The following is a 21,525-nucleotide window of genomic DNA, read 5'->3' on the forward strand; positions in this document are numbered from 1 at the left end:
ATTGCCATAGAACAGTCTGGCCTTTTCACATATGATGGCCTCCTTTGTTTTGACTGATCCAAATTAATAACTGCTCGAAGATATCGAGCAGTTATCAATTTGGATGTGCTTGCGATTTCCGTATCGCTACATTACCCTCCTTTATTGCTTCCTTTTTCGCCGCAATGCAACTTATATCGTGGTTGGTGACTTCCCGTTCATGTCGCTCTCGTATTTTTCAATGATTTCCTTCTTCAACTCGATCGTGTTTCTGACCTTCGTCCTCGAAGGGACGCTGCCTCTGGAAACATTTTTTTGGTCCCATGGGATTTTTTGGCTAGACGCGCGCGGCGATGCTCAAACGAGAAACAACGCCACACTGTGCAGGAGAACGAGAATTAGCAGTGAGGTCCCGTGGGCACGCCAACGAAAACCGAGACAAATTTTTCGCTCAAAAAAATCAACGAAAACCGAGGCATTAGTGTACAGCGGAACTTCGGTTAACGAGTAAATAGTTTAAACAAATGGCGAGAGAGAAGAGGAGGGGTTACTAAGTTAATTTTTAAGTAAACATTAGCGTATTGATGTTTATTTACGGCATTATATATATTATTGTACTTACTTATTGATTGTGAATGCCGTTTTTATTAGTCATTTCTTATGTGAATTGTGAAACGACTTATCTGAGTTTCCATTATTCCCTATGGGGGAAATTTGATTAGAATAACAAGCACGTTAGTAGAATGAATTAAGCTCTTGTTAACCGAAGTTCCACACTGGTACTTCTTTTTCCCAAAATCTCACTATAATTTTAATAATGGTTTTCTGAAGCAGCCCAGCACTCATTAAAATTATTTCCACCAACCAATGTTTAGTTCCACTTGCTACAAACGAACTATCAAAAAAAAAGAGACAAAGCATGTATTTAAGTTTCTTTTTAATTATCTTTTCATTTTTTCTACTAACAAAGAATGATTAGACATGAAGACAACAAGCTAGTTGTATCATTCAAGAAAAAAAAGAAGAAAAAATAATAATAACCAAACTTTATATATAAAAGGGCAATACAGCAGACAAATATTGCAAAAAAAAAAAAAAATACGAATTATTCAATCAATCTAAATATTGTGGAACCTTGTTCGATCCAAAAAAATAAATAAATAAAACAAAAGATTATTTGAATAGCGCATCATCATTATTACACATAAAAGTTTTTCACTGAATCGTCATCGAAAAACATGAGCACAGCCCATCACAACAGAATTAGGGGGGAAGTGAGCTCAATCAAAATCAGAATAAAACAAAATCTCCATTACCCTCAAAATGACCTCGTCTCACGCGCATATCATTTGATTGCACAGATTTTCAATAAAAACAAAATATGGCTACATACATTTATTCGTCACTGATAATTGTGACCAAAAATCTCACAATAACAAAAAAAAAAACTCAAATGCATTCATGCATCATCGTTCTAAACAAACCTAAATATAAAATGCAATGCCGAACTTGATTAAAAAAAACTTCTAAAAATAAACGTAACAAAAATCAACAATATAACAATCTTTAGAATCACATAGCATACAAGAGTCGAGAGTGCAGCCACGATTAAAACACACAACTTAAAGCCATGTATCACAGTAACTGATTTCACAGAAATAATTTTATTTTTAAGGGAAATCTGTCACAGTTGTAACCGATGGCGCCACGAATTCAAACGTCATGTTGATAGCACTTAATTGTGAAATCTTGCTGCATAGATTACAATGGCACCAGTAATTTGGACTATAACAAAAAGATAGGGGAAAACATTCTAAATGAGCCTGTTAGGTCTCTCTTATCTCAGCCTTGATGTGTATGACTCGGAATCCTTCAAGGATCGGTAACGAGTTAACTATTCTTTCCCCCCCCCCCCGTTTTTTTACTTCAAACATGCAACCTCGAGATAGGTCAGATATTCGAAAGAAAAAACTACTTTTGGAGAAGTTTTGAGGATAAATTGTGGAAAGTTTCGAAACATGTCTGAATTATCATGCTCATGAATTATCATCATTTAGCTCATCTCAAATGGCAAAGACAATACTTCTTCCTAATTATCATTATAATGCATGAATAGATAGAAACACTCCGTAAATAATTTTGCAAGTAAAAAATACTCTTAATATCTTCATTAATTCATATCATAGTTCTCTCTTATACAGCTGTCAGTTGAATTCAGCTATTCTCTGGATGAAATTCATTTATATTAAAATTCCATATCTTGGTTTCTAATTGCTTGAGTATGGTTTCCGAACCTCGAAAGCTAGTGATAGAAATGTTGCATTACAAGATGAAAAAGTCAAATTTAATATCTCTTTCTCAGGTTATCGCCAATTTTTCAACCAAAGTTGGTGCCACTCTAGTAGTTAGAGCTATACGTTGCCTAGAGTTATGTCGCTTTAATCACAGCCAACACTTAAAACGGAAGATTTAAAAAAAAATGAATTCAGCTGTATTGCCCTTTCTGGAATATATAATGCTACAAATCAGCACAATCAAATCAAATTCTAATAATCTGACGAGACACATAGAAATACATAAGTGTGTATATTAATATATATATCGTACGATGAATAAGCACATTCGTTTTCGATTATTATTTTGATAGTTTAGCCAACTTCTGCCATGGGACCACAAAGTTACATTTTTAAAATATTTCACACAAGGTGTTTCGTACGTGAGTAGTAACGATAATAATTGATCAATGACAAACAGTTTTCTGAACATCCTCGATGAATACAAAGCTTTCACGCTTGTGCTTAATTTACCAAAAAACTCTTGAAAACGGGTACCATATACCAAGTGTTTTATCATTTTCCCGCATTACCCAGCCAATACTCACGTGCGGAACACCCCAATGTTCGAACATTGAATACTTTGCAAAGAACACACACATAGATAATTATTGTGCTAGAAAACGCTGCAGTTTACGCACAGCCATTTAATAGGGGGGAACGGGAGTAAATGCCTAAACAACTAGTGAAGTTTTTGCTACTGCCAATATATGCACATAAGCCATAAGATTTATTTGAAAACGGGCAATGACACCACAAGATCCACAATTTAAAAAATGTTATGCAATAAACTGAAAAAGAAACCCCACAAGACTGCGAAATCTTCTAATCGTTTTCCGATACAGAATGCAACGTCACTTACAAAATATGACTTTGCTCAGCCGTTACACCTCACAACTTAAAAAAGCTCAGCAAAAGAAAAAGAACAAACGGTCACACAACATACATGAACATTCACGTGCAATTAGATGTATTACATGTGCTGCCATCTGCCAGCCATCAACTACAAAAAATCTACAGTCTATGTGCATAAGAATGTCAGTTTTGCGTGCACGAAACACCACACAGCAAATACCTCACTGCATAATGAAAAGAAGCGCACAAATCGAGACTAATATTATATTCAGCTGAATCAATGTTAAAAAGACATCGCAGATTCATATAAGTAACACACATATGGATATATATATATATATACGCTTCTCCGCCATTCTTACCTCCGTCATGGCAGAGTTAGCCTTCGCATATAGTTCGCCCAGACTCTAAAGACTATATGTTATATATATATATATAGAGTGGTTATTAAATAGAGCCTCAAGGTAGGCTTTGTTGTCTTCACATGTGATCATGCAAAAAACTCGAGTTAAGGGGAGCTAGACATTAAGAGCAGGGGGGACGAGAAAAGGTGTCAAGCTCGACAGCATCAGCTCAACTTATGGCTTGCGTCGAGCGTGAGCCTCACTCTGCCCTCCCAAAAAAAATTTTTTTTTTCTCTATCACCCCTTGGTTCTTTTGTTTTTGGCTTTTATTTTAGTGACTGTCCTTGGCAGCAACAGGTAGGCTCTGTCCGGTTTTCGGATTGTTGCCAAGGTCAGCGACTGACGAATTCGTCAACTTGGGTGCAGTGCCTTGTCCAGCGGTTAGGTAAATCCTAGAATAAACAAGAAAAAGGCCATCGATTGGCATCCAAATTTAGAAAAGAAAAAAAAAACCCAAAAAATTAAATGCTTCACCCGTCAGGTTCGTGAAACATTCAAACCTGAAAAGAATCTCACGGGTTTGCCCAATCGATGGTAATCAGATGAGACCTTAAAAAAAAACAATAATAATTCTTGTTTTTACCTTTCTCCAGATCCCAGGTTTGCATTAGCAGTTTCTTTCTTGGAACTATCTGTAACAGCCTCTATGCCAATCTCAGCAAGGGAGCGCAGGGCAATCAAAGCTGCTTGATCATGCGACGCTTCTATTGTGGTGCCAGCTCCGTGTCTGATCAATGGTGGTTGTGTGGTTAGAGTTACCAAAGAAAAGTGTTCTCTGTCATTATTCTGAAAATAAATAAATAAAAATTATGTAAAACTGAGTATTACAAAGAAACGTCCAACCTCTGGTCCCTGACAATGGCATAGGTGGTCCACAGGCAGATTTGATAATTCGGCTCTAACTGATTCATTTGCTGTAAATGATATTAATAATATCCATATGGGTTGAAATAAAAAAATCTATCTTCATATTTAGGTTCGCCATACATCATCAAGGAAAATGCTGGAAATTTTGATTCCCTAAATACGGGATATCACTAATTGTAGTCAAAAGACGCAAATTTACAACAAGTTGGCTAATTACACCAAAAATGGGTGAAGGGTGGGGGAAATAAAGGGCAAGCTACAAAATCGCAGTAAACAAAAATTTATTTGCGAAAAACACTGAAATGGCTATATGACCATATTTCATTCAGAAAAATAAGGGGGAACTTAGATCATAAATATGGTAAAATATCGGGTGTCGCCAATTGCCATCAAAAACATTCCCATAAGTCTACAAAATTCCTCTGTTGTAGTTAAAATCCCTGAAAAATTGAGGAAAAAACTTTGAACCTTACAACCATGCAAGATGAATATTTGTATTTACAGGTATAATTATTGTAACAAGTTATGAAAAAACACTGGTTATTCACGATTTTAGTAAACATTACAAATTCAAGTAAGTTAATTTAAATGAAAAAGGCCATCGATTGGCATCCAAATTTAGAAAAGAAAAAAAAAACCCAAAAAATTAAATGCTTCACCCGTCAGGTTCGTGAAACATTCAAACCTGAAAAGAATCGCTAAAAATGTATAAAACAATTTGGAGCAACTAAAAATACAAAAATGTCCTACAATACGGAAGTGGTCTGGCAGTGGTTTCAGACATTTTACGGGTCCTTGAGTTCAGAAAGGTTGAGAAACGCTGATGTAACACATTTCTGCCAACGCGAAATGATCTAGTTTGGTTCACATGGTGCAAAAAGCCTACTCCTAGGAAAACCTGGCTTTAGGGATGAATGCTGATTACGAGATCCTCGGGAGAGAAACGTGGTCTCTCCTGTGTGGACAGAGCCTGTTCCCCCACTTCCCCCTTTTTTGCCTTCTTATTCACAGCAACGGATCTGCAAAACAGATCCACTTTCCCCACTGAACTTCAGTTTTTAGCACTTTGACTGAGGCGCAGCGGCGAAAATATATGCTTGTCGTCGCTCCCTACTCCAGTGGAACTGAAAAAAATTCTTTTTTTTCCTCTTCTTTTTCAGTAGCAAGTTGTGATGTGAATAAAACATGTCAAAAAGGAAGGGAAAGCAGTGACATTTTGCGGTTTCCTCAGAATTTTAATAGTGAGATATTGGCTGTAAAAAAAGGGAGGGAGGGAGGGAGGGATAAAATAGGAATAGTAGGAGGGAATAAGAGTATAAAAGGACGATTGCTGCAAAAGTAGGAAAATGGGGGACATTTCTAAAAAAATAAAAAAAAGTAGGAAAAATAGGAGCACTGCAAAGCCTACATCATGCATTTTTATAGCAAGAAACATAGTTAAAATGCACCATCCTGCACTTTTTCACATCAAAAAGCTGTGAATATTACAACTACTTCACCCACACACCAACTCTGATCATACATCACCATAAGGCAATATTTTACAAGTGGAGTTGGGTGGGTGGGTGGGTGGGGAATGAAAGTGCCATCTATACTGACAGTTGGCCCCGACTCTGTAGGTAAAGAACTTGTTTTTGTACGTTCTTCTCCCCCCCCCCCCCCCGGATTTGAAACTGTGGACTTTGACGGTAACCTCAATGGTGGAAGACGAGAGTCTTACCACTGCATCACTTAGTCTGCACCCAATTACAACCACTCTTCCAAACTTGCAACACGTTTGAGCCCAAAGGGCTTTGTGACATTTTTTATCATCGTTCCAAGTTTGCATTTTAGCAGTTACTCTGGAAACAATAAGTACCTTGGTGGTGGGGGAACATTCTTAGCTAAAATAGTTGCAGGTTGTCCAGATCGAAGCTGAATTGACTAAGTTCCTGGGGGACTCTGCACCATCATTTAAAGACCATTTATTTTTGGATCAACAAATTAAAATGCCTCCCCCCACCCCCACACACACACAGACAGAAGAACATCTATCACTTGGTTTAGGCAACCACCCTAGAAATTGTTGAAAAATTCCATGGTATCATCATGGAAGATCACAGAGTGAATGCAAGTGAGATAGCTGATGTTGATGCCGTCTGAAGTCTGAACAGATTGAGCTCACAATATTCTGTATGACAAATGAAAAAGCTTTGCACAAGATGGGTGCTAGATTGCTCACGATTGATCAATAGGGAACGCAAAAAAATGTTTAAAAGATTTATCAATGACTGCTTCGAAGAATTAGAGAAAATGCAATTTTCTGATGGGATAAAGAAATTTGAACGGAATTGCAAAAAGTGTGTGAAACTTGAGAGACCACAGTGAAAATAAAACAATTTGTTCCAAAAAAAAAGAAGAGATAAACACTCCCCCCTTTTCCACCTTATTTAGCAAACCACCATCGTATATTCGTAAGATGTTTGATCATAACCCTCAAGACTTTCGGCATGTATTTTCGACTATGGGTGAAATATGGACTCACCACTATACACCAGAGTCAAAACAACAGTCCAAACACTGTGAGGAACATGGTGAAGCAGCATCAAACAAGGCAAAGACTGTTTTGTCTGCTGGAAAAGTGATGGCCAAATTGGGATTCTCACAAGGCATTTTTTCTATATAGACCACTTCCAATACTACTACTAAACTACACATGCACCTCGTCAATGTTCACCTGCAGAACTTCTAACAAATTGGACCCAAAGCAGAATATGCTGAAATCTGTGACATACGTTGAAGAACAATCAGTGCTACTGCAGAACAATCTGGAAGAATTTAAAAAAAAAATGTCGAAAACACTATTATTGGAATTTTTACTGAAGGACAATGCAAAACATTCAGCTTTGAGGGTGAATCGGTACACGCTGGAATGTGTGTGTGTCCGTGTTGTGCACCTGACGTGAAGTTTGTTTCTGTGTAATGCCACCTGCCATCTATTTTTAGACCACTTCCAGAAGGGTCAAGCAATAATTGCAGAACATTATGCCGCACTTCTGGGAAATATGGAACAGCTATAGATGAAACGACCAAGACTAACGCACACAAAAAAACACTTATCTTAACATGGCCCACCCCCTAATGCCCCATAGATACCCCCAATCTCATAGATACACCATTACAATAGTCCAACTGCATTCTTGGTGGGAATTTTTTTTTAAATCAATTGAAGAGGCCATTGCAGCTGTAAATGACTGCTTTGAGAAATTAAAGAAAATGAAATTTTTTGATGGGATAAAGAAATTTTAATGGAATTGGAAAAAGTGTGTGAAACTTGAAGACCACGTTGAAAATAAAACAATTTTTTCAAAAAAAGAAAAAAAGAGATAAACACTCCACCCTTTTCCACCTTATGGAACAGATGCAGTATGGTCCGCCATGACTTTGGCGACTTTTTTCTCGCGATAAGTCGCCAAGATCGTCATAATGCTTCTCTGGGTTGTCGTATTTTTTTAACACTTTTCCGGTTTCGTTGGGTGATACTAGATGGCGCTGGCTTCACCAAACAGGATTTTTCTTTTGTTCACCGCGTTTTTTCAAAAATTCTAAGCAGCCGTTGTTCCATTTCCAGCGCGTCTCTCTCTCTCTCATTATTATTCCTCCCTTCTGTAGCTTGCGTCATTACGGATTATTATCTACTGCTCAGGTTGTATCATACCGTTTTATTATTTTGTTGTATTTATTAGTTATTAATCCATTGCCATGCCTTCCGTTTTATCGGTTTATTATTTAAAATGAACCTCCAGAATTTTTCATGCCCGGATCCGTTATTAAAAAAAGGGTCCGGGTTTTAGTTTTAGTGCATAGAATATTTATTCAACATGCCCGGATCCGTTTATTTAAAAAAAAGGGTCCGGGTTTTAGTTTTAATACGTAGAATATTTATGCCCCGAATTCCTTATGCCCCGATCTTTTTATTATTAAAAAAATGGGCCAAGTGTAATTTTTTTCGATTTTTATGCTTGGTGGTTTCTATTATGTTTTGCATGCTGATGTTTTTTTTCGGCGTCCGTAGTGTCTGACGGCCTTGGCGACTCTTCGTCGGGCCATCAGACATGTGTGGCGCCAAATAATCGCCAAGTGACGGACCATACGACAGCTGTTCCCACCTTATTTATCAAACAACCATCATATATTTTTATATTCGTAACATGTTTGTGTCTTGTTTTATTCATGCATACAAAAAAACTTATAAAAGCAGTTACCTTAGGAAAATCTGTAAACCTTGCTTGGAAGCCAAGTACGTCTGCTAAATACAAGAGCTGTTGTTTAGGTCGCACACTCGGTTGCTGATGCGGTATGATCGGTTTGTGCCCAGACATCCTCAAAGCATCTGCAGTTGGAGAGACACCTGAATATCCATCAGAATTAATCAGAGTTAGAAAACTTCCGAAGTAAGCTACGAAATGATTTACCAAAATTATTCTAAAAGTTAATGATCCAAGATAAAATGATTTTTTTTAAATGCACAGACAAATCAACGCAATGTCAAATTTCTCGGAACTCATTCTAAACCATGCAAACACTGTTCACTTGACTATTTTTGCTGCACCAGAGTCATGCATACAAAGGAGTGGGACCTTCAGATTATAGGCAATTCAGAATGACTTGACCACTATGACTTCAGTTGCTTGGTGCGAGACTTATGCCATAGCTGCCAACTTTTGAAAATGAAAATTAGGGAGATTTTCAAACGGACCTGTATTTTATACTAAAACCACTCCCTAATAAATACAAAAGGAATTTTTTCAAATAAAATAGGGATTTTCCACACATAAAAGTTAAAACGTAAGAGAATAAAATCCCTACTCAAAAATTGAAGTCAAATAAAATAGGGATTTTAAACACATGGAAGTTAAACCCTTGGGAATAAAATCCCTACGCAAAAAACAAGTGAAATTGAAGGCCAAAACTTCAATGGCGATGTAAAAGAAAATATTGTGTTTAATCAGAAATGATGTGAACAAATATTCTGCATGAATGACCCCAAAATCATTGGAAGATGAAGCGAAAAAAAGCGTCAAGTTTTAAAAAACACTGAGTTATTTGTGACACTTGCTTGATGTTTTTCTGATTTCACATGGGTGATGATATCAGTCTTTCCACCATTATAGCCACTATCCCCCCATGACCGATGTTTATGTCTTTAACACAACTTGTACAAAACGAAAAAGTCTGTCTTTTTCTGGAACGTTTGATGAAAGGAAATTCACCGGGGAATAAGTACCTTTAAAACTGACTGAATATTTTTTTGCTTATCAGTATTCATGTTTCACTATCACACGTACTTAACTTCAACAAAAGAGGAATTTTAACCCCATGCGCGTCACCATTTGCCGCTAAGCTATTTCCCTGCATGATAAGACAAACAACTTTCTTGTTACCATCAGAGGGTTTGTAAAACTTCCTTAAAAAAAGAATTTCCACCCATTTACAATGTGTGACATCATCAGGGGTCAGCACGGATCATGGCCTCAAAAATAGTGAAAATAGTGACCAAATTGTTTAAAAAAGTGAGCAAATAGTGACCAAAATGTTTAAAAAGTGACCCAATAGTGACCAAAATAATTTTAGAAAGAGACCAAATGGACAATGAATTTTGATTATTACCAAATTGAATGAATTGAAATTGAATTTAGTTTTCACTAAACTTTGTATTTCAATGGAGCTCATCGAAATTGCTTTTTTTACATAATAGTGTGAAATAAATCAAACTCGAATGCATTCTGCTAACCAGAAAAGTTTTGAATAACTTATCAAATTTATCAACAACTATGTGTGAGAGAGTAACATTACATCCTTTCTAAGTAACAGTAGCAATGCCTTTCCCCTCCCCATAGGGGCCGTTAAAGTATTACGTCATCATAGATGGGGGGGAGGGGGTTTCCGATTTGCTGACTTTTGATGACAAGGGGGGAGGTTGAATAACGCTTACGTCATCAACCACCCTTTATGAAAATATGAGTTAGGATTCAGGGGGGGCAGAGCTGATGACGAAATTTTGCTGACAGGGGGGGGAGAGGGGTCAGCGTTTTGCTGACGGGAGGGGGGGGGGTCAAAAATGGCTAAAAATTTGCTTATGTAATACTTGAATGGCCCCCATATTGCTATCCACAACCCATCTTAAAATCAATTTAAGCCGGAAAAACTTCAAAACGAGAAAACATTTTCACATTCAAAGAAGGAAAAAAAAATGAAATAACACAAAATTTGATGAGAGAATTTGTCCCATCTACATTCTAGTGGATTTTTCATTCATGTTATGCTATGAATGACAGTATACAAAATGTACTTTTTTTAACTAGTACAAATTGATTTACATAATTAGGTTTGTATAATATCTTCCAACAAATTTTAAGAAATTTACTATAATGATTGATTTAAAAAAAAACTAAAATTACATTTTAAACAATATTTTAAATTATTAAATTAAAATATTACTTAAACTACTGAATTAAATAAATTATTTAAATTATTAAATTAACTAAATTATTTTAATTGTTAGGGGCCGTTCAAGTATTACCTCATCATCGATGGGGGGGGGGTTGGTTTCGATAATGCTTACGTCATCAACCACCCTTTATGAAAATATGAGTTAGGATTCAGAGGGGCAGAGCTGATGAAGAAATTTTGCTGCCAAGGGGGGGGGGGGTCAAAAATGGCTAAAAATTTGCTTACGTAATACTTGAACGGCCCCTTATACGTTGAGGGAGGGCAATCCATCCTCCCCCCAACGTCAATGGCAGAGCCTACTGATGTATACATGATGTATATCAATTGTCATCTGCCGCACCTCTAAGACCTTCAAGTCTATCTGCACCTATGGCTGGACTGGGAAGGGTGGGTGGGTCTACTCTTTTACAGGCGGAGGGGGCTCCAAAATAATACCCTCCCTTGGGCGAGGGAGAAAATAAATCAGTTTTGAAATTGGCTTTTGAGAGAAAAATTTGTAAATACATATTTTTCTTTTTTTTTACACACAACATACACCCCTAGCAAAAAAAACATTTACTACTTTACCCAGAAACAATATAATTTTGCCCCCCCCCCCTCGTAATTTTTAACAGAAAAAGACTCCGCGGTCTTCCCCGGTAAATTTCCCATGAACCTTGTAAGCACCAACGTGGCGACTTTTTTCCGCGCCAACCAATCGCCGTTTTGCGGCGGTCAATTCAAGATGGCTGACAAAGGCCACATAAAATTACAAAAAAATATATAATTTATAACATGAATCAACCAAATATGCGAAAATCGATAGAAATATATCGGGAAATACGGAAAATTAGGATAAAATGAACACAAAATTCGAATCAACGACATACGGGGTTTATAAATGCGGTTGATACAGTTTATGGATGCCGCTGTCAGGGCTACCTATTTTAATGCGAAAAAAAGTCGCCACGTTAGCTCTGACTCCTCCCGTAATTTTCAACGAACAAAAACAGTGAATTCACCCCCACCCGGGGCACCCGATTTACCATGGCCGTAATACGATATTTTTTCTGGAGGGGAAACGTAATTTTACTGCCCCTTGACTGTGAAATTCGATAATTTTGCAAAGGAATTTATTTCCTTTTCTTAAATATACCATTCCATCAAAAATTCCATTCGAGGCATTGCCCCCCCCCCCCCGTGTTTTGGATTTGATCACGGTATGTAGCAACCCGCACCGCAAGTACGAACGAAAATTTACTATCGCCCGGGGCCGGTATCCATTTTTTTAACGGAAAAAGAGTAAACTCGGCACCCTTCCTCGTTCAACACCCGTGGAACCAGACCCCGCCCTCTCCTATTGCGGTCATAACAGCGACTCGAGACAAAAACGTTGTAATAACTTCCGAGGTCTAAAAAGGCTTTTTTTACACAACACCGAGAATGGAGCGCAATATGTCGATATTAAGTCAACAATCAGCATCGTGAAGATGCTCTAAATTAAGTTACGACCAGAGGCGGATAAAGGTCAGTTGTTGACGGCCCCGGGCATAAAAAAAAATTAATATTACGCCCCTTAAATTAGGAAAAAAGTATAAAGTAGGGGCCAAAGGCGCGGTCGCTGTGCCCACCGTTAAATCCACCTCTATGTACGGCTCGCATGCACATTAACTGAGTTTTCATCAGCCTGATGACCAATTTTCATCTTATTTGGTTAAACTAAACGTTGAATCCGAAGGTTTTAACAACTGGCTGTTGCGAAGATATATTTTGGAAAGAGAAAATTCAACTGCCCCTGCGGGGAATCGAACCCACTAGACTACAGAGGCAACGAATCTCTCAATCTTTCCTTGGAGCTCGTGTACACTGAAAAGGACCGTACATGGACGGCCAGACCAGACTCAGGCCAAGCTCACAACTGCTGACGCTGCCACCAGATGGCGACTTATGGAAGGATGACGTCACTTTCCGCTACCACACGAAGGTTTTTAACAACTGGCTGTTGCGAAGATATATTTTGGAAAGAGAAAATTCGACCGGAAAGTGAAAGGACGTGGGTTCGATTCCCAGCAGGGGCAGTTGAATTTTCTCTTTCCAAAATATATCTTCGCAACAGCCAGTTGTTAAAAACCTTCGTATGGTAGCGGAGAGTGACGTCATCCTTCCATAAACGTTGAATTGCAGGATTCTGTGATCTTTTCATAAATAGTTCTCCTTTCGATCATATCTGGGGCTACGGTTTCTTGCTGAGATTTAAATCCAGTTAGAAAAATAGTACGAATTTTATTTCTAGATAGATCGCGTTTTTCAGTCGGATGATTTTTTTTTTATTGTAAGTAAATTCAAAATACTTGCGAGCTTCTTTAACGTTGGCCAGCTACAAGTGAAATTCAATTCTCCAAAGCGTACTAATAATACGCTTAATACGTATTAATAGTACGCATCTTTAATAGGCGCGCTTTGGTATTCTCCCGCTGCGCGTAAGTTAGTTTCTGCACGGGCTCTCTTTATAAACTCGCTCAATGTAAATGAGCCTTTAAATCGTCATTTCAAATATTAAAAAAAATTAATAAAAGTAACGATAGAACAAACGACAAATGTAACTTGCTCGATGCTCTAAGAAAGGAATTCGGCCCTTAGGACTAAAACTTTTTAAAACAAATAAAATAAAGGATCAATTTTAAAATAAGATGAAAATGAAAGAATGAGTGGGGAAATAAGAAAGAATGGTAGTAGAGTAGGGGAAAAAATTCTTTGTTGTAAATAAGCCTTTTACGCTATTTTTTTCCGACCGGCTTTTCCATAAAATGACGACTCTTTAACTACAAGTATAAGGAGCTTTCTTTCCAAGCGCCTTGAAATCAAGTTATGCTGACGTCACACGGTATGCTCCCGGGAAGATAAAGACGCCTTCATATATATATATAGGGGTTCCTTGTACGATCGTAGTTCAATGAAGGGAGGGAGAAAATTAGCGACCTTGAACCGGTAAAGTTCCTCCTTGAAGAAAAGAAAAACACTGACAGCGGAAAAGAGCGCGAGACTTAGGTTTTCTTGCTAAAAAAAGTGGAAAAAGTGACCTGGGCCCGAAAATAGGTAATAAAAGTGACCAGCTTCTAAAAAAGTGACTTTTAGGGAAAAAAGTGACCCGTGCCGAGCCCTGCATCATTTCGAAAGGGGAAAAAGAAACAGAGGCAAAAGATCTTTTGCCCCACAAGAAATTATTTAAGAATTTTTTTTAGAAGCAAGGATTCTTTTTAAATGAAGCGGGGAATTTTTAGGGACAATTAGAGATTTTTTGTGATTTTCGTAAAAATTTGGGAAATTTAAGAACTTTTCAGAAGGTTGAGAGATGAAGTTAAAATTCAGGAGACTTGGCAGCAAAATGCCCAACGAGGTGGCTGATAAAAAGATGCCCATAAAAATATGGATGTCATATGTTTCAAAAATACAGCAACCCAATTAAAAATACAATTAACAAGAAGATGTTATGTAATAACATCTTCTCAAGTTCTCATCTTTGTGCGATCTTACTTTTTCAAGGGGAAATATGGTAGAAAAGTAGATACTTACCGATCTGGACTACTGTGCCTAAAACCCTGCTCAAATGAGTTTCCACCCTTCCAAAATTCAAATTTGTTTACCTTCAATTATGGTCTGACCACTGATTATTGGACAGTTGAAATGGTTTTAGAAAGTGTGGTTTGCTAATGCAATAATTTAAGATTTGCCTACTACCATGAAAGATGACAAAGGAAGGGCTCTCACTCAAAAAATTAATGTGACGTGGTAGCCCAGGTCGATAAGATACTCACCTAAAGTAACAAAGGATGTTTAGAGGTGTTGCGAGTTCGATACGTCCTTGCCAGAAAACTTTCCTGACACATGGGTACAACAGAAACAACATGACCGCAGAAAAAAATGCTACCGCAGGGAGTCCCCCACCGAGGGGTTAGCGCACCAACCCCTCGATGAGTATAAAAAACAAGCCTGCTGTTCAGAATCTGCAATAAATAGGCCCTTGTTTGCAGAAAATGATGGCGCGACAAAAGTGATCAAAAAATTAGAAAAAGGAAGTGGGGGGGGGGGGAGGGGTTACACACAACATAATCATAGCACCAAAAAAAACCATACTCACAATTTTTATATTTCTATTTTAAAAAATTAAAAGAAAGATACCTGAGTCGAGAAGCTCCTTTGCAATTGCCGATGTCTGCATGGTTATCGAGTTGATATTTTGGACTGGTCCACCAGGAGCTCTATTCAGTCCAGCTGAAAAATTAGAACATGAATAAAAATAAAAATATGAAACAAAAGAGGATAGGATACTACCAAATTTCAACATAAATATTAATGCTGCAACACAAATTCAATGAAATCAATGATACTCTACAGCAGTGTTTCTTAACCTTTTTTTGCCCATGGCCCCTTTTGAACCACATTTTTTTACTCGTGGCTCTCCTGTCTTACCCAGTCTTCGACCCTCATCTAGAAGCAAGATCCTTTATACATATTGGATTTTTTCAATGAATTTATACTGAATGAAAATTTTGCAAATGAGATTGGTCTCCGACCACTGGGCTGGAATTTATTAAGCTCCCTGCTAGTCCAAGTTCTATTCAGGGCCATCTCAACATCATGGGCTCCCTAGGTAAAGTGATGCTATGGTAGTCCTACACTTAGGTGGAAATAAACAGTCTACATATTCCCTACTTATTTTCAAAATTTATAAACTTAACAGTGTGCTTGTGAGTATGTGCCCAACATTTGGTGTGTTTTATGCTCAGTAGGTGATACCATCTATCCAGGGCCGCAACTAGACACTTTCTCAAACTGGGCAAGCAGGCATTTTGGTGCCTCCATGTAATGTAGAAGAAGCAATTATGAAGGGTGAATTTTGGCACACCCCTCCACTCCAGAGCCCGGGGCATCAGACCTGCCTGCCCTTTCCCCAGTTGCAGCCGTGCATCTTATCCTCCAAATTGGCATAATGCGTGGATTTGAAATTTAATGTACACACATGTGTTGTAGGTCTGTGTAATCATCATGGCACAACTAGAGCTTTTTTCAAAGGAATAGCCAACTCAAAGTTGGACAACCTTAGAAAAAAAAATCACATTTTTAGCCAATTACCACTGCACAATCGCAGATTCCAAACCTAAATTTCACCAAAAGCTAAATCGGGAGGGGGGGGGGGGGATATGGCATCCTCTAAGAAGATCAGAAATTAAAAATATTTTTGTAGAAAATTAAAATATTGGAAAAAAAATACATTCTTAAACTATTTGTTAATTTAAAATTGGTTTTTGAGTGTTCGTGAGTCAAACTGTCTGTGAAGAATTATATCCCTGTACCCCTTCAAAAGCCAATTCCAGCCGTGATTTTTGCGATGCAAAACTGTGACTACAGCATAGCAGCTAGATGACAAAACTGTGGATATTCAAGGTAGAGTGTTACAGATTTGGTTTTTTTTTTTAAATGATCTCAAAAAATTTTCCAACAATTTGAATGGCAGTTCCAATCCTTTACAATTTTTCAAAAAAATATGCATTCGCAATCTTGTAGGAATAAGGCAAATTTACGCTGTATAGACACTGTCTTTGAATGTAGGTAAATAGCCGCAGAAGTACCACAATTTCCGGTATATAACCAGAGGAGAGAAAACCCGCAGGGGAACAGAAACTCCAAAATTTTAAAATTTGATATACAGCCCCTCATTCAAGGATGCAACCAGATATCAATCATCTTATTCATCAAAAACCCGTGTGTATATCAATACAATACAGTACAGCTTCATTTGTACTTCAAAGTTATAAAAAAACTTTTTCAAGGTCATGTGATCACGATAGATGGTAGAAAGAAAGTTTCTCTCTCTACTTTTCTTCTTCTTGGAACAAGGAAAGAATGCGCCCTTGTGGGGCACATGAATCAAATTTTTATATGCGTCCTTTTCCGAAATTCTGAGTATTTGATGCGCTATAGCACGCCATTGGCATCTCTGTACATTGTTTGTTCTCATAAGCCCTGTATTTAACCTTACTCAAATATAAAACTTTTATCACAGTGTTGTATCAGTTTTGACAGGGGTGGTTTTAACCATCCTGGTCAAAACCAGTTTCAACCAACTCAATAGTATTTGAGTGAAGTTTTACTCTGTTAACTTGAATAAAATTGAATTCATTATAAAAACATGGCAGGAATTATAAAAAAAAAGCCAAATCAATACAAATCAGGGTTACCAAGGTTTTGGACATTACAATAATAAAAACCAAATTTGCCATATTGTCCAAAAACTCCACCTCATAACAATAAAATATGGCGTGAAGTTAAAATACAGTAAAACTTCGTTAAGTCGTCATTTTGCTTCAGACCCTTTGAGCTCTCATAGACCACAATGTTATTAAACCCTCGTTTACCCGTCGCTAATTTTGGTCAAGTCGTCACTATGAAAAAGTTCGAGAAAAAGGAACAGACTAAATTTATGGCTCCCATTAAAAAAAGAGCTTGTTAACAGCATTGCCATATGCTTAAAAGTCACCATAAAATCCTATATACCCAAACGGAACAGTTTAAGTAATGAAAGTTACGCTGGGGAAGTTCATTTGCCGACTAAGGTTTTTGGGATGTTGGGGACTGTTCAAGCTAGATCTAATTTCTGCCTGGGCTCCATTAGAGAAACTGGACAAACCGAGAGACACCCAAGCTCTGTTACAAGAAGCAACATAAGCACTTCGCCCTCCCCCAGGGGGAGGGGAAGCAGGGAGTATAGTGCAAAGAAATCAAAAATTATGTAAATCAAAGAATCAAATTAATCAAGTTAAAGTCAAAGTGCAACGCGGGCACAGATAATAAATAATCATAGAAAGCATGGACTCAACTAATATTTAAGGCTCGAAATTTAAAAAAAAATTAGACATTCTTCCCCAAGTTGAGGCCTTCTGTTTACTTTTCCCTGCCCAGGGCCCCCTCCACAAAGTCAAAAGTGTTCGAGATTACTTAGTAGTTGCGTCATGAACTACTGATGAAGAATTCAAACACTGAAATTAAATTTTACGTATATGTAAAATTAATGTGCAATAGAAAGTTCTGTTATGAAGAAAAGCTACTTATTCAAACAGTTGCTCTGTTAGTCTAAACTAAAAATTTCTAGTATAAATCAAAGTGTACAGTACATTTCACCACAATAATTTAAGTAATAAGAGATAAAAAATTGCTATTATTTTTTCTTTCACAATCTATAAATTGTATTAATATTGTTATTTTGATTCATACTTTAATAAATGTCATATTACTTTAAATTTATATGATTTTCATAACATTGCACATTAAAACTGATGGAACTCCGCTTAAGTCGTCACTCTGCTTAAGCCATCATAATTTTTCAATAACTTGAGGTGACGACTTATTAAGGTTTTACTGTATTTATAAGCAGGTAAAAGAAATTGTGAAATTTAAAAAGAAAAAGAGAAAGGAAAAATTGGTTGCTATTTGTCTTAACCATTTGAAGAAAGACGCCTATAAAACCATTCAATATGATCAAAACTGTTATCAACCAGAACGGTTGAAACAGGGTTTTATGTATGGTTGAAACTATTCCTGGTAAAAATGGATAGGACCCTGTTCTCAATCAAAAAAATTCTGTTTGTTAAAAATAAAAAACGAATTTCACTTTAAAATTTAATATGAAATAAACAGTTGAAACTACCACTACATCACCATTAAGACCATTTCAATGTATTAACTACTTTCAGCAGGTCAAAATTAGTTTCGACTGGCCAAAATTACAACCCTGTGTTATCATGAAATGAACGTACCTGAATTGGGTAATGGCTGATAACTTTGAATACTGTTTTGATCGGAAGTTATGCCAGTAGAGTCTGGCATCAGTAATAATCCTGGCACTAGTTGTCTCCCTAATTTTCCTTCACTGTCCATTTTTTCTAGAGCTGAATGAAAATGGTAAAGGAGCAAAAATCAGTAACGAATTGAACTGTGCTAATCAGTACTAAAACATAAAATACATTATAATCCCCCCCAAAGCGGGATGTTTTTCACTGTTCTGCAATGAGCCCTCAGCTGATTGAAAATGTTCTGCGGTAAAAATTCCCATGATAGTGTTTTTCTACACATTTCTTTAAAAAAATTCCAGATCGTTGTGTGTCACAGATTTTGGCATATTCTGCTTTGGGGATTGCGCTAATCTTCACTTATTAGCAATTTAAGTCCCAAACAACACTTCACATTCATTTTCTACAACTACACTAATTTGTATGGTTCAATACATACACCTCGATTAAGTGGCGGGGCATGTAAATCAGGGTATAACTGTGTATTAAAATCAGGGTATTACTGTGTATTAAATTAAAGTATCTGTTATTTAAAGTTATATACAGAAGCCAAAATTTCTCATTCTCACATTTTCTAACCTTTGGCTGAATTCTGATGGTCTATCAAATTCATGAATAAGGATTGCATCATACATCTAAATGTAGTGGTGCACAGGGTTTATTTTTCCCTTCACAAAGCAGCAGCAACAGTAGTGACACGATCATGCTATGAGCAGCTGTCCCTAAAGGACAGACTAGTATACTAGTAGTACATTACCTTAAGGCCCGTTTACACGCTGTAAGAGATTAAGTTGGTAACTACATTTTAAGTTACCCATTGTTCAGAAAAGTGTCCACACGATTAAGTGATAAGTAGATGCTCATTGGATAATTTTTACGGAGACGAGCACAGTTGACGCATGCGCGCTACATTAGACTTGAATCAACGGAGGGAGAGAGACGCAACTCGCGGAAGAATAATAGTAATGATTTTTTATATATCTGGCATTCAAAGAGGTGTTTTTTTCCAAAGCTCATAGCTTCCGCAACAATGGATGAAGATGATCCGGTAGAACTAACGAATACTGTGATCAGAGCCACATTATATGATTTTTTTTCCTTGAAGAATACATTTATTCACTTTCACTTATACAAGAGGGGAAAAAAAGAATACACAGAATACACAACATATTATAGACTGACGTAAATATATTGATAATGTGATATTTTAATCGAAATTCCTCCTATATGACCAGTGGTCAGATTGCAAACTTTGTTCATAACATTTTGAGGTACCCCCCCCCCCCCCTCCCCCTCCACAGCCAGTAGTTGCAAGGGTTAAGATCATGTGAACTGACGGCTGACCAAGGTGTTGTGCCATCCTGTTATTGTCATAACGGGTCTTCAGCAGCTGCTTTGCTGGAATTGCAGTGGATTGGATTGGATTTTAAATTTGCTGGCACAAGGACCAATTTGGTCAAACTGCGCCAAAACAAATTATATAAAAATAAGAAAAATCATCCTTTTGTCATGTCAAAATACTAAAACTATGCATGATAAAAAGCAACGTAAAACATAAAACAACGCATGAATTGTAAAAATCTATAATTTTTTATAAAAATCAATGGCTTTAATGAATTTAAAAATGTGAGATGCATCGCTATGGTCATAGAATGGAATTGCAGTGTGCATCTTGATAGAGGTTTGGTCAGATTGCAAACTTTGATGAATTGTAAGCTTGAGCGCATCCCCTATATGTTAGATGCGCCTCAGAAATATTAACATGGGGGCGCGCTTGGTTTAATAAAGGTGAACTGCAAGCGCATCTCCGCCATGACCATGGCATACTCTGATCTGTTGTTGAACATGAATTTTTGTGCTTTCACCTCATAGTCAGAACACGGTGGATGTCATATTTAATATTTCTTGAGTAAGTTACAGTTATTTATTCAATTACTTCACTTTTTTTGTGATGTTTCCATGAATTATGAAATCGTGCAATACTATAATTAAGTTATCATTTTGCCATGACTGACTATTGTTTCCATTCTGCAAGCAAATTTCCCACGTGTTGGGTGATGTCACTAATTTTACATTTTAAAGTATTCCCCCCCCCCCCTACTTAATAAAATTCCATTTCTTCAGGAATATTCATGTCAATTTTCAAGTCATTCTGACAATCATTTTTTTTTTTTTTTTTTTACAGTGTTTTGAAATCAGAACCTTAGTCTTGTATAATCACCTTGTATATCGTAAGTCATCAGTAATTAATCTGCATTATTTAGGCTTCAATAAATACGTTATATTCACCTAATTTTCATTATAGTTTTTGCAAAATAGCTTCCTAATTAAGCATACTGAAAGTAACTGAAGAAAGCATCTTTATATGGTTGATAATAACATTAAAAGATTTTTTTTTTCAAACACAAAGTAATCCATTGAGTTAAGCAAAAAATAATTAAATTGCAAAAGTTGGTTTTTGTAAAAATGTAAGAAATGTTTATTGATTAATTAATATGTAAATAGTCTTAATTACATTAATAACCATTTTATTTCACTTAATTATTAGAAATTTGAATGATTTTTCAGAAATTTTACTGTTTCCGATGTTAATATTATTTAAAACAAAAAATCGGTTTAAACCAAAAAAAAAACATTTTTTTTAACAACCCTGATTATAAATAATATGTTCAAGTACTCACTGTTGTGGTCTGAAAATGTTACTTTTCTGCCTTTGTCGTTATCTTGCAGAGGATACATAAGTTGCTGCTGCGGTACCTGAAAATAAAA

The 21,525-nt window shown here is 36.7% G+C and overlaps 1 protein-coding gene across 6 annotated transcripts in view; it reads right to left on the reverse strand.

Annotated features, from left to right (window-relative positions):
- Positions 1 to 899: 899 nt before the first annotated feature.
- stau (double-stranded RNA-binding protein Staufen) overlaps positions 900 to 21,525 on the reverse strand; it is a 33,205-nt gene continuing 12,579 nt past the window's right edge. For all 6 annotated transcript variants that reach the window (XM_089251645.1, XM_089251647.1, XM_089251648.1 and 3 more), the window contains 6 exons: positions 21,438 to 21,513; positions 18,724 to 18,855; positions 15,089 to 15,181; positions 8,683 to 8,828; positions 4,155 to 4,357; positions 900 to 3,963 (listed from right to left, as the gene is read on the reverse strand). In XM_089251645.1, the coding sequence (XP_089107771.1) occupies positions 3,843 to 3,963; positions 4,155 to 4,357; positions 8,683 to 8,828; positions 15,089 to 15,181; positions 18,724 to 18,855; positions 21,438 to 21,513 (771 nt within the window). In that variant the 3' untranslated portion in view covers positions 900 to 3,842. The remainder of the gene's footprint in view (positions 3,964 to 4,154; positions 4,358 to 8,682; positions 8,829 to 15,088; positions 15,182 to 18,723; positions 18,856 to 21,437; positions 21,514 to 21,525) is intronic.

This window comes from Pholcus phalangioides, unplaced genomic scaffold (assembly GCF_987345545.1).
Source record: "Pholcus phalangioides strain wild (caught in Gottingen) unplaced genomic scaffold, Ppha-v1.0 ptg000027l_1, whole genome shotgun sequence".
Taxonomy (NCBI): Eukaryota; Metazoa; Arthropoda; class Arachnida; order Araneae; family Pholcidae; genus Pholcus; species Pholcus phalangioides.